At 28.6% G+C, this 13,469-nt stretch overlaps 1 protein-coding gene across 1 annotated transcript in view; it reads right to left on the reverse strand.

The window, feature by feature from the left end:
• Positions 1-1,477: 1,477 nt before the first annotated feature.
• The window catches only part of LOC117181377 (importin subunit alpha-7), a 26,218-nt gene continuing 14,226 nt past the window's right edge, over positions 1,478-13,469 (reverse strand). The window contains exons 6-8 of the mRNA XM_033373970.1: positions 12,336-12,540; positions 8,530-8,833; positions 1,478-4,399 (exon numbers count right to left, since the gene is read on the reverse strand). Of these exons, the coding sequence (XP_033229861.1) occupies positions 4,203-4,399; positions 8,530-8,833; positions 12,336-12,540 (706 nt within the window). The 3' untranslated portion in view covers positions 1,478-4,202. The remainder of the gene's footprint in view (positions 4,400-8,529; positions 8,834-12,335; positions 12,541-13,469) is intronic.

Genomic DNA, 13,469 nt, shown 5'->3' on the forward strand with positions numbered 1-13,469 from the left:
GCATGAAAAAATGCATGGATATAAAAGAAGCTAGAGAAGTATGCCAGGACAGGAAAGTATGGCGGCAAATAGTTAATAAAAAGAGTGTCAGTAGAGTGAATGGCGCTTGAAACGAAAGACCTTGGCCACTAATGGACCCAAGTGGGGAACCTTACATAACGACTTCGTGAGGTTCTTCGCTTGGGGTGATTGCTAGAGAGATTGATCAGCAACCTGGGTCGGAGCAGTGTTGCGGAACGAACGTGTTATTTATTTAAATAGCACGAGAATTCTGGATCAATCTGAAAAATCTCTATCCCTTCAACACAATACTCCTTTCCCCTGTCGAGTGAGTCACGCCTACCCCGAAAGGGAAATGGCTTAATGGTGTAATAATAATAATAATTTAACCTTTTCAAGGAATTTCAAAGATTTATAATCATTTGAAAGTTTTTTTAAATAAAATAAATGATTAGGTTTAATATAATTTATATTCAAGGGGTTTCAAATTATTTCTACTTTACGTAATAAATTAAATTTTATAACAAGGGATTTCTACGGATTTTAAAAATTTCAAGGGTTATGAAGAAATTACAAAAATTACAAACTATTTTATGTTCTTTTTAAAAATTGCGACAATTTCAAGGGATATCTAAAATTTTTAACATTTTCAACACGTTTTTTTAGGACTCAAAAAATTCAAAGAATATCACAAGATTTAAGGGACTTTATGTGCACTATATAAGTATTTATACTAATTTTAGGGGATTTGAAACATTTCAACAGATTTAATGATTTTAATTGATTAAAAAATATTTCAAAATATATCAAAGGATTTCAAAAGGTTTTCAAGGATTTCAATTACATTAGGTAAAAGGATTTGAAAAATTCCATTGCAATCTGAAAAAGAGAAAAAACTTCTTCCTCCATAAATATAAAAGAAATTTTTTTCCCTCCTTTTGGCCAGAAATAAAAAAAGAGGAAAGAAAAATGAGAAGGCAACCAACCAAATCTCCTTCCTTCTCTTTTTTATTTCTTTCATCTTTTTTCATTTCTTTTTTATTAAAAAGAAGGAGGAAGGAAGGGGATTTGGTTGGTAGCCTTCTCATTTTTCTTTCGTCTTTTTTATTTCTGGCCAGAAGGAAGGGGGAAAAAAATTTATTTTATTTTTTAAGAGGAAGAAGTTTTTTGTCTTTTTCAGATTGCAATGGGAATATTTTATGGTGTTTGTTTAAATTTGGTCGTTAGATTCTTGGTTTTATTTTCAAGAATTCTTCACAATTAACTTGATTATTGGGCGGTAAATAGGATCTTCAATTTGATATCAATCTCATTTAAATAACTGAAATTCTAATCGTTCCTTTGCAATATGCAATATTTTTTAGTCCTCCATATGCAATCATGCAACCTATTCTACACCAAAAATACGAATAATAAACCCCTCAGGGATTTCTCATTTTTAACGCATAAAACTCAACACGTGAAATCACAAAACCCACTTTTAGACGAATTGTTTACTTTCAGTAAGGCATTATTACAAATAATATATAACTTTTATCGAAATCTATTACTAATTGCACAGTCTAAAATTAAAAATCTAACGCAATATAATCAACTTTATTTCCTTCATGCCAAATGATTATACAGAGAGAACGCAATGCCTTCGAATCGAATACACTGACAGTTCGCATTTTTCCAAAAAGTGTAAATAGAGCATAATCATCGAAAACAATCTGCAATAAGAATTTCATTTTTCGACTTTAGTTGATAACGAAAATTAGTTTGTACATGACAATTCTGCAGAAAAGAAGAAAGATGATTGGAAAACAATTTGGAACGTTCCGAAATTTATTTCGACTTTAAAACCAGTCATCACACTTCAATTTTAAATCATATAAGATTGACAAAAATTGTCACCCGTCCCAAAATGATAAATCTTGGAAATTTTAAGGCATGTAAATTTAAAATGCATCCAAGCTTAGAAGCAAGCAAATTTAGCGCTAAAACTTGGAATCCACTAAGATTTGAAGACATTAAAACTATAAAATCTTCCAATTTGTCTTTCTCAATTTTTGTAGACGTCAATTAAGGCCATACAATATTTATCCGATGCTTACCTTACCGAAATCTCGGTAAAGTAAAAGTAGAAATCGAAAAAAGGACAACATGGCCTTAAAAAAATATTATTTGAATCTGATCAAACAAACTATTGGCGTTGTGTAACAGTCAGCAGTCCTTGTAATGTTACAGATACCGTCTTTAAATCACCTCAAATCGCCTCGTTGCCAGTTAACAACTACTTTGTACAACGAAATTATTACCTAGAACTAGAAAATTAGATTAAAAATCACTGCATCGGACGAGATCCAATAACACGATAACAATCTTCTTATTTTTCCTTTTTTTTCACCGGAAGACAAAAACAAGCGATTCGAACAAGTCTTCCGAAATCGACATTGTGAATTGACAACGAGGCCTCATTACTGTCACCACTACTAAGAAAACAGTTTAGCAAAGCAACAGACAACGAGTGATTCCCTAGTACAATGATTTATATCTCCGTCAGAATAAAAGTCGGTAACTAAAAGTAAGTTTTGTTTATATGTATAGTGCTTGCATAATATAGTATCGTCGAACCTAAATAATAAATACATTTTATACAGTCACAGACCTCTCATACAGAATGTCCAAATTCACGCAGAATAAACTTCATTCCGCCGACGAAAATACAATTCTAAACATTTTCGATTCCTTCCGCCAGTCTAACAACATCATTGAAAGAGGCTTCTTTTTAAAAATCATGCGAAAATTATTAATCAGGCCTTGTATTGGGAATAATTAAACTCCAATACGCCATCTGCTGTCAAAAATCAGAAACTAAAACTTAGGTTAGAATTCATATTTAAATTTCAATAGCCTATTACTCAAAATGGTTTGCATAATCTGGATCCAAATGTTCGCTACGTTCATTGTATCAGATAGAAATTCCATCGGAAACTCTGTAATCGATCAAATATTGCATGCATACATTAAAATGGATCTTGAAACTTTTACCTGTTATTTCTCGTTTAGATTTTTGGCACCAGATGGCGCAAATATTCGACCGCTTTTTCCAAATTTGCGAATTTTGGGAATGCAGCTAGATTTCGATTTGTTGATGTAAATTGTATACTTTCGAGGGCATTCTGTATAGAATGGCCTTTAAAATTACGAGATATTTACAGTAAAAAAGTTTTAATTGGTCATGTTCCTACTTATTGTAGAGTTGAGTACCGCGTTGCGTATTGTTGTCCGTAATTGGCTACGTAGTCGCGTACTTCAGTCGTTCAGTGTCTTGCAAGTCATGCAAGTTTCCGTGATTCTGAGTCAGTCTAACGTCGAACTGGGTGTGTCTCTGCATCTTGCTTTCATCATCGATAATAATCGTTATTCAAATGAATCGTCGATTCAATGGCGATATTTTAAAAGACAGACTGAATAGCTAAATTACATTTCAAAACTGGAAAGGGTTTCAATTTAAACCTACTTCCACGTGTCTCAAAATCTGCAGAGTTTGGACGCCTTGAAATTGCAGATTCTACAATGTTGGTTTACAAGTTTAGACAACACGTATCAAAATTTGTTGGCTCTTTGGCAATTTAAGATGGAATTTTATCGGCCCGGAAATGGCACACCTCGCAACAGAAAATATTCTAACTGAAGCTGCCAAAGACATGCAAAATTTAAAGCATCCCAAATTAATAAGGCCAAAAACACTCGTAAAATCGCCATTTTAACCTATCGATCATTTCTCTGCATATGTGTGTTTGTTTTTAGTACCTAAGAGTATCTACTTAAGACTAAGGTTTTTAATGAAACCTTTCCGGTAAGCCGAGTCTCTCATGCAAACCCGAAACCAAATAAATCAAAAAGGGGAGAGCCAATTACAATTTGACGGTAGTCATTGTACAATTACAATAGGTCTACCAGTTTCAGCTAGGAGAGAAAGAAAAGAGATATCTTGGCATCAAAGATGATGTTTCTAAAATGAAGGAACCTAAAGCATGGCTATAAATTTACTTTAACTGGTAAAAAAAAAAACGATCCTGGATTGTTCTCTCGGTATTATTTTAGGTTGAGTCGCGCGCTTACGGAAAGTGCGAGACTGTTTTCTTTTGGATTCACCAAATAGTGAATTATATTTTAGGATATATTGACACATCTTGGATAGCAGGATCGGTGGATTAAAATTGGAAGCCTTGCATTGGTATCTGAGAGGAATCCGGGGTTGTGAATTGAAATTGTTGGCTCTGGGTGTCCACTGAAGGAGCGATTCTTGTGTCTTCTTCTTCAGAACCGAAATAACGTTCGATGATATCGAAAGCTTTTTGATAGATGTCCAGATTCTGGTGGGACTGGAGAAATTCGATCTTATCTAGGCCTGGAAAAAAAAGGTTCAGATTCACCTAGTACATTCGCATTTATTTCGCAGATTTCGAACTCTTAAAGTGTTAAGAGAAAAAGTTTGATAAAATACACCATATCAGGATTAGAGGGGGGTTGCTCTAATCTCAGCTTTCAAAGCTGAAAACTCTTTTATTTAAATCATTCAAAAATAAAAGGAATAAAAAAAATCCGGATATAACTATTATAATCTGAAAATTAAAAATGTATACTCTTACGAACTGAATAATTAAAAAATAGGAGACTTAAAAAGTAACCTCTTTAAATTCAAATTTGCAAAATTAAAAAACCCAGGCTTTTTAAAAAAAACCGTAAAAATTTTATAGAAAAATATCTATGTTATATTGGCAAGAATTCATGTACAAAAGATCCCTATTAACAACAACCTTTTTTAAGTAAGACCTTAGAAACTATACGAGTAAATTGTATATCTCTAGAAAAGTTCAAAGTTCTGAGGTATTCAAAAGTTCTTTTTAACCCTCAAACGGTTCACTGATGCGAATTCGCACCCGAAGTTTGTTCATTTTTTGGCATTTACGCAAACACAGCCGCAGCGGATTATCTCCACATATATTAGATATATGTGTGATATAGGCTAGTAGTTTATTACATGTTAAATATATTAAATAATTATTATTAATATTGCAAACAAACCAATTCGCACCAGTGCAACGTTTACGTATGCTGGCTTGGAGTGTACCGTTTGAGGGTTAAAACAAACTAGAAAAGAATCATGTTGAAAAACTGAAAATGACTTACTATGGAACACTGGAATCCTTTGCACTTTTTATGCCTTGTATATATTAATTTCTTTTATAGCTTTTTTTAAGCTAAGGTAGTTAAAATAATCATTTTTAAAGCTAACGCCATAAAATAAAATATTTAAAAGCCCATACAAATAACTATGCGTGAGATACGTTTCTTTCAGTTTTTGATTCCTTGTACTTGAAATTTTTTTAAGTGTACTTTGTTAAAGTCGATAACTGTTAGATTTCCAAAATATCTTTTTACATGGTTTCCAGCGATTCTACAAAACAAAATTCAAGTTCTTTTGAATGTTTTCCAGGTCAAGAAACCAAGTTTTTCCATTTTTGTACATCATTTAATGAAATTAACGTTCTTTATACACGTTAAAAATGAACCACTTCATTTTATTTGTCTGCAAGTGGCCTTTGTGATATCTTTGGGAATATTTTTAAATCTTTATAAAGTCTCTGAAATATGTGAAATCTTTGTGAATTCGTTGGATTTTTTTGAAGTATTACAAATCTTAGTGAAAGCTTGAAATTTCGGTGAAATCTTTTGGAATTATTTAAAGGTTTTGTAATATCTTTAAAATGATCGAAATTTTTTGAAAATTTTGAAATCTAGATTTTAGTGTACTGCACCCTTGTTGAAATCGTTGAAATTCTTATGAATTCTTTGAAATATTTGTGAAATCTTTATGAAGTCTTTTGTATTCGTTTGAAATCACTGAAATATTTGAAATATTTGTGAAATCTTTCTGCAATTTTTTGCAATCGTTTAAAATCACTAGAATATTCGAAATCTTTGTTAAATCTTTTAAAACGTTTTTAAAAAATATTGATAGTGTTTAAAATATTTGAAATGTTTTGAAATCTGTTGTACTGTACACTTGTTAAAATCTTTTAAGTCCTCGAAAGCTTTGAAATCTAAAAAAGCTTTGTGAAATTCTTGAAATCTTTTGAAATCCTTATGAAATCTTTTGGAAATCATTTGCAATATTTTGTATTCGTTTAAAATCTTTTGATATATCCTAAAAAATGTTTTGAAATTGTTTTAAATTTTTTTAATGTTTTGAAATCATAGAAATATGGTTTACTTATACCCCTTTAAAAATCTTCTGAATCCTTAAAATCCTTTACAAGTTTAAAAAATTTTGTGAAATGTTCGAAATCTTTGGTAAATTTGGTTTAAAACTTTTAAATCTAGTGTACACGGGTTTTTTTGAGTAATTGAAATACTTGAAATCTTTTGAAATGTTTGTGAAATCTTTCTTAAATCTTGGTTTGTAAAATCTTTCGTATTCGTTGAAATCATTGAATTATTTGAACTTTTTGTGAAATCTTCTAAAATATTTTGAAACCTTTTAAAATCGTTTAAAATCTCTGACAGGTTTGGAAATCATTCAAATCTGATGTGCCATTTTTCATATCTTTGACTTCCTTTATATTATTAAAGTTTTAAAATGTTTGTGAAATATTTATTGAAATTTCTTGTACACGCCTTTTTTTAAATCGTTGACATCCATGAAATCTTTATGCAATGCTAAAAATATTTTATACGTTTTTAAATGTTGGAAATATTTTTCAAATCCTTAAAAATATTTTATAACCTTTTGAATATTGTCTACAATCAAAAACCAAGTGGTAAACCCATAGAAGAATCCGTTGTATGACCATAAATCATTTTAATTCTCAAAAACTGATTTAACATCGAAATTTTCAACTAATAATTTTTATAAGTTGTAAATTCAATACCAAAACAAAAATACTTCAATATTCTATATTAGCGGAGAAGAAATTAAAAAATTATAGAATTTATTTATTATGAAATATTATAAAAAATCTATTTATGTAATAAAAATAATAAATTACATCTTGATAAATTACAAACTTTTCAGTAGCAATATTTTTTTATAAACGAGATGTTTCTTTCATAATAGGCTACAAGAGTTGAATTAATGTTCGTATTTCAATTAAATTATTGTTTTAAGAGAAAAAATTCAAGTTCAAGGTTCTCATGAAAAATTCAAGGAGATTTCCAGATTTTCAAGGTTTAAAAAAAATTCAAGGAGAATCCCAGGTTTTCAATGTCGCTGGACACCCTGTTTTAAGCTGGGATATAATTTTTTCTATTCATACACATCTCTGATATTAAAACAAATTTGCTTCATTTACATTTTTTATTCTCTAGGTCTATCCAATTTTTTTGTAGCAAATTTTTATTATCAAAAAATCCTCAAATGTATAAAAAAAAATCATTTCATTTCTAAAATAAGGTGCAATGACTTGATAGTTCTATAATTAGTAACTATACCAATTAGGGAAATAACAATTTTATCAATCGCATTTTCATAGCGGACAAGACATCATATTTACTATACCCTAGTAATAAACATTTATTTTTTTAACGAAACAAGTAAATAAACATCGGATTTTTCCTTTTTAATTTCAATTTCCATACTGCTTCATTAATGGAACACAAAAGTAATATCCCGTACGCTTCCGCACCAATAAATTTTCCCACACGCTGGACACTCTGAACAATTACACTAAATACTAATTTCAAATAATTAAAAAAAATTTCTGAATACAGTATTTCAAATTCAAATTTTCGGAATTTTATTATTGAAATAATATATAAATGATTATTTAAAAATAGTGCTCATATTACTATTAATATAATCAAATATAAGTCATTTTTATTTTAAACATTTAAAATCATATTTGTCAAGTGGTGCCCCATACTTTTCAAAATTAAAATTTATGAAATGGAACAATTGAAATTGTAGCGTTCAAAATTGAACATTCAGCACTCTTAAATTTCAAAGGTAAAACTGAACATTTTTGCATAAGGCTTTCGATTGGAAATAGTTCATATTTGTAAATAAATAAGTAAATTAATCAATTTCCAATTTCATTTTCAGCGGTTACAATTAAAGAAATTCAATCTATAAGCCTTTAAAACTGAATTTTTTTAAAGTGCAAAATGTAATAATTACAATCATAAATTACTATTATTTTAATTTTAAACCTTTAATATAATATCTGTCAAAAGGTGCCTCATACTTTTCAAAACTAAAATTTGCGAAATGGAATAATTCCAATGGCAGCGTTCAAAATTGAAAATTAAGCTTTCTTAAATTTTAAACATACAATTTTGAACGTTATTAAGGAAAGCGTTAGACAGAAAATAGTTCATATTCATAAATCTTGACAAATATATTGCAATTTTTAATTGAAACAGAAAACAAAACAGAAAAATGTTTAAAACCTGAATTTCCAGATATCTATTTCAAATAAATATTTATTAAAATAAATATTCCAAATATCTATTTGTTAAAAAGTGAAAAAAAAGACATACCATAACATTCCTCGATCAGAACGGCGTAGGGATTCACTCCGTTGTGAACCGTCGCGTCTTGTTCTCCGAGTCTCAGGATGTTTTCCAAGCCGTTCAAAGCAACTTGCACAATCTTCGAATCCATAACCGTGAGAAGGTCGCACAAGGGTGAAATACATCCTTGTTCTGCCAAATAACGAATTTGCTCGGGTGTACCGCCACTCGTCGCATTAGTTATGGCCCAGGCTGCTTCTTTTCTGGTTTTGAATTCTGCTTTTCCCAAAATGTCTATCAAAACTGGGAAAATATTCCCTTCGATGACAGCCTGAACAGAATGAAAGGAATGTTTTCTTTGAGCCGTGGTTTGATGAAGTGAAATCGAATCCGAATACAAAATTAAAAAGAAAGGATATTCAAATGAAGCTTTCAAATTTTGAAAGCATCCAAATCCAAAATGAAACAGTTCCTTTACAATTTAAGACACAGGCGGGGCACGGATTCAATTCAGAGATCGAAAATAGCATTTTTAGTAGCCCGAAATTTGGAAAATTAGTAACCAAATATAGTATCAAGAATTTTTCAAACTAAGAAACTCGTTACATAAAAATATAATTAAAGAAGAATAATCACATAAAATGAAACTAAGGATAAAGATCCAATAAACATCCAGTACAATAAATCAATTTTCTCCAAACACGATCAATTTAATTTGCATTATTTTCAAATAAGGTAAGTTTATTGGGAATGGTGGACTACCATTTCGCCACCTGGGGCCCAAAACTGAAACTAGAAAGAGTAGGTACAATTTTAAAGTTGTACATTAATTTTTGCATAAAAGTGATTTTACGATAGTTTTGTGAAGTGCAAAACAATGATTGAATACTAAAAACAAATCTTCATAACAAAACAAATAGTTTTAGATAGAATTTCCATATTATAAGTGAAAAACAAATTTTTGTCAAATAGGTTCAAACAAAAATTATTTCACTATTTCATGTAAGTTTCAATGCATTTAAGTTTAAATAAACTTTAAATAATGTATGTAGCGACTAATTTTTTCCACATTATCTAAAGAATACGAGTAATAGACGATTTAGGGTGACCGTTTTAAACCAAGAAAAAAATTTCCGGTAATTTTCCGGTTCGTAAACATTTTTCCCGGTCAATAAAAATTAAAAAATCGAACCCTAGGGCTAACAATTTTTCTATTTGAATTAATAAAAACTGAGGTGCAAATAAAAGCACTCAAAGTGGAACTCTTGACTTTCAAACTTGTAAAATAATTTACACGTATAAAATGGAAGCTACTAACACTTTTAAACTGAACAATTTTTAATTAAATGCAGTTACACTGCGAAATACAATTTTTAACTTTTATAAATTATAGAGTTCAAAGATTCAGATTCAGTTATAAAAATATTGTTCCATGTTATCATTTTCAATGCTTTAAAGTCTAAATTGAAGAATCAATAAATGAATTCAAACATTTTCAAAATTATGTCATTTAAAGAAATTTTAAGCCAGAAACATAAAATAATGAACGATTACATTTTTTTATAGACTGAACACTTCTTAAATCAAAAGTTAAACTATTTATATTTTAAAGGGTTACAAAATCCTTAAAATACTTCCAAATTTTATTTGAAAATCTTGAAAGATCTGCATGTTTACATTTTTTTCAATTTTTTTATTATTTTCGAAATTATTTTGAGAACTTCTAAACATCCTTTAAAATGAATCTATTTTTTCTCTTTTTTTTTAATTCTGCCAAATTAAACAAATTTCCTTAAAATCTTGCACATTCATTTTTGATAATTTTGTAAATCTTTGTAAATCTTTTTGAATAGTCACTCAAAATTATCTTTTCAAAATCAAAATCATTATTAATATTCATACAATTAAAATGTAACGTATAAAATTTAGTTTTTAATATTTAACTACAATTACTGATTTTAAATAAACATTAAAATATTTCTACACATTAAGTCATTCTCATTTCTCTTAAATACAAAATTTCAAATTGAATAGTTTAGAAATGGAATATTTTAGATTGAAATAATATTTGAAATTTAATAACAGCCTTTCAATCGGGCGTTTACATTTTTTTAACGAATAAGACTTCCAACTGAAATAGTGTACATAATTTTTGACGTTAGAAACGGGAATTTTCAAAATTGCGAACTGATTTCGAATCGTCTTGCAAGTTGGACAGATATTTCTGTAAAAAAATATGTTTCTTCACCTTATAAGATGTAAATTCAATCTACATCCCTTTGTTTACGATAAAGACTTACTTTTAGTATCCAAAAAATACTGTAAACTCCACAACAAAAATCGTTAAAACACGTTTATGCAAAAGTTAATTTAATTTGGATTTTTTTTTAGGTTTTAGTTTATTTTTGTTTCTGAACTCAACATCATGCAACGTTGAAAAATGTCTATTTTCTGGTCAGTTGTTTAATTTTAACTTCTTTTTTTCCTAAGCTCGGTTCTTTTATTTTTAAAGTTTTATCAATAGGGAACGAACTTCTAATTAGAACTACTTTCAAAACAGAAAGCATTTGAATTTTTATATTTACAAAGGATGAATGTTTTTATTTAGAACTTTTTAGTTTATTCTTAAAGCCATTTACATTCAAATATTGAAGGTGGCCATTTTAATCGAGGCAAAAAATTTCCGGTTTTTCAAGGTTAAAAACAAATATTCATGGTCATTAAAATTTAAAAATTCGAACTCTAAAGTCTAAAATGGAAGTTTTGAACAACACTTTTCAATCGAACAATTTAAAAATAAATGCAGTCAAATTGCAAAATTTACCATTTTAACTTATAAATTTTGAAGTTCAAATATTCAGATTTCGATGAAAAAATATAAGTCCATGCTATCATTTTCAATGTTCTGAATTGAAGAATGAATCAATAAATAGGAAAAATTTGCATAATTAATAATTTTAAGCAATTATTTGAAAATAATTCAAATTAAATTGATCGTGTTTGGAGAAAAATTATTCATTGTATCGGATGTTTATTGGGTGTTTATCCTTAGTTTCACTTTATGTGATTATTTTTCTTTAATTATATTTTTATCTTCTTCTAAAAGTCTCTTTTTTCTAGAATGGAATGGTCAGCGTGGGGATTAGAGTTTTTAATTACCTTTAAAATAAAAAATAATTTAGAATTTCCCCAGGAATCTCAATATAATTTTATTATTATCTGAAAACGTTTTAAAATGCTCTAAAAAGTAAAAATTTTATTTCGAAATCTTGAAAAATCTAACTTGTTGAAATCTCTTCAGAATTTTAAATTAATTTTGAATCTTTCTAAAACTTCTAAATACCTCTTAAGTTATTCAACTTTTTACAGAATTAATAAGTGCTAATTGAATGAGTTAAAAAGCTTAAATCGTACGTTTACATTTGTTTAACTAATAAGGCTTTCGAATTGAAAAAGTTCATTTTTTAACGTAAAAATCTGTGATTATTTAATTTTAAAAGTTTAAAATAGTCTTATAAAATCAATTATTTTCAACTTTTAGTATTGAGTCTTCAAAACTGCAATTTACCATTTTTCTAATTAAAAAATCTACACTTAAAAATGAAGATACAAAATGAAAAATGTTTAAAGTAAACGATTGTTGAGTTATTCTGTTTAAATTGAACGATATCATAATTAAACAAGTCAAAAACTGAACCTAACATTAAAAAAAAAATTTGGTAAAAATGCTGGTCAAAAAAGTAATTTACCGCCATTTTCACGTTTTCGTCCGAACCCTGTATATGCTTTTGTAATTTAATCCAATAAATTCGATTAGATTAAACTAAACAAACCTGAATCTGTTGAGGATTTCCGGCAGTGATGTTAGAGACTGTCCAGCACGCTTCCTTGCGAACGCTTTCACGATTCGATCCTAGCAAATGTAGCAGACATGGTAGTGCTGAACAATTCAATACCACCTGGGTCTGTACGTCGTCTCCTGTGACAATGTTGCCCACAGCGCGTAACGCTGCGCTAATTACGTTGTTTTGCTCATGCCTTTTAAATCACAGAAAATAGTAACCGTTAATTTTTTTCGCTGTTATCAAATATTCAGTTAATAAATTAATTATTTTTTAATTTATGAAAATTTATTATCTTTTTTATATATATTATCATAACTCAACTTTTTAAACTGAACTAAAATGAAGACACGAGAAGGACAACTCGGTAATGACCATTTATAAGAAATTCGGTTTTTTGTGATTTCAAGTATTTGAAAAGGTAATTTTTCAGTAAATAGCAAAAACATACGAAAAAAGTTCACTCGGCCGCTAAAAACCGGATTCAAAATATGTATGATTCTTGATTTATGAGAATGTCAACTCGGTGAGGACCATAAGGACTACGAAAATTGTGTGATCAGAATTACTAGAATAAATATTACAAGTAATGTTCAGATTATAGTTAATTTGATTACAAGCTAAATGAACCTTTGATACTTTACAGCCGCATTTATATTTTATGGCTTAAAAATATAAACTAGAAATCCATAAGATTATAAATAAAAATCATTTATAAATTTAATATCGCAGACTTCACAGCCTAAAGTTATATCCAAACAGGGTATATAGGGTATCTTTCACGAAAAAGGGGGAATAATAGAATAATAAATTTTTTGAAATAAAATTATATAGATACCATATTAAATTCAATATGAAACGCTCTAAATTCCTAACCTTTTAAGTAAAAATATTGCAATTTCGGCAAAATAGATGCCATTTTAACCAAAAAGATTCAACCAAGAAGATTAATTTTCTACTCAAAAACATGAATTTTCGACAAAACTCATGAACTATCAATCAAACAATTGAATTTTCTAATAAAAAAGGTAAATTAAAAAAAAAGTATAGTTAAATTTTCAGTAAAAATCATTATTTCAAAAAAAAAGTTCAACAAATTAATTCAGCTTTCAACCTAGCAGATGA

The sequence above is a fragment of the Belonocnema kinseyi genome, chromosome 10 (genome assembly GCF_010883055.1).
Source record: "Belonocnema kinseyi isolate 2016_QV_RU_SX_M_011 chromosome 10, B_treatae_v1, whole genome shotgun sequence".
In the NCBI taxonomy this organism is placed as follows: Eukaryota; Metazoa; Arthropoda; class Insecta; order Hymenoptera; family Cynipidae; genus Belonocnema; species Belonocnema kinseyi.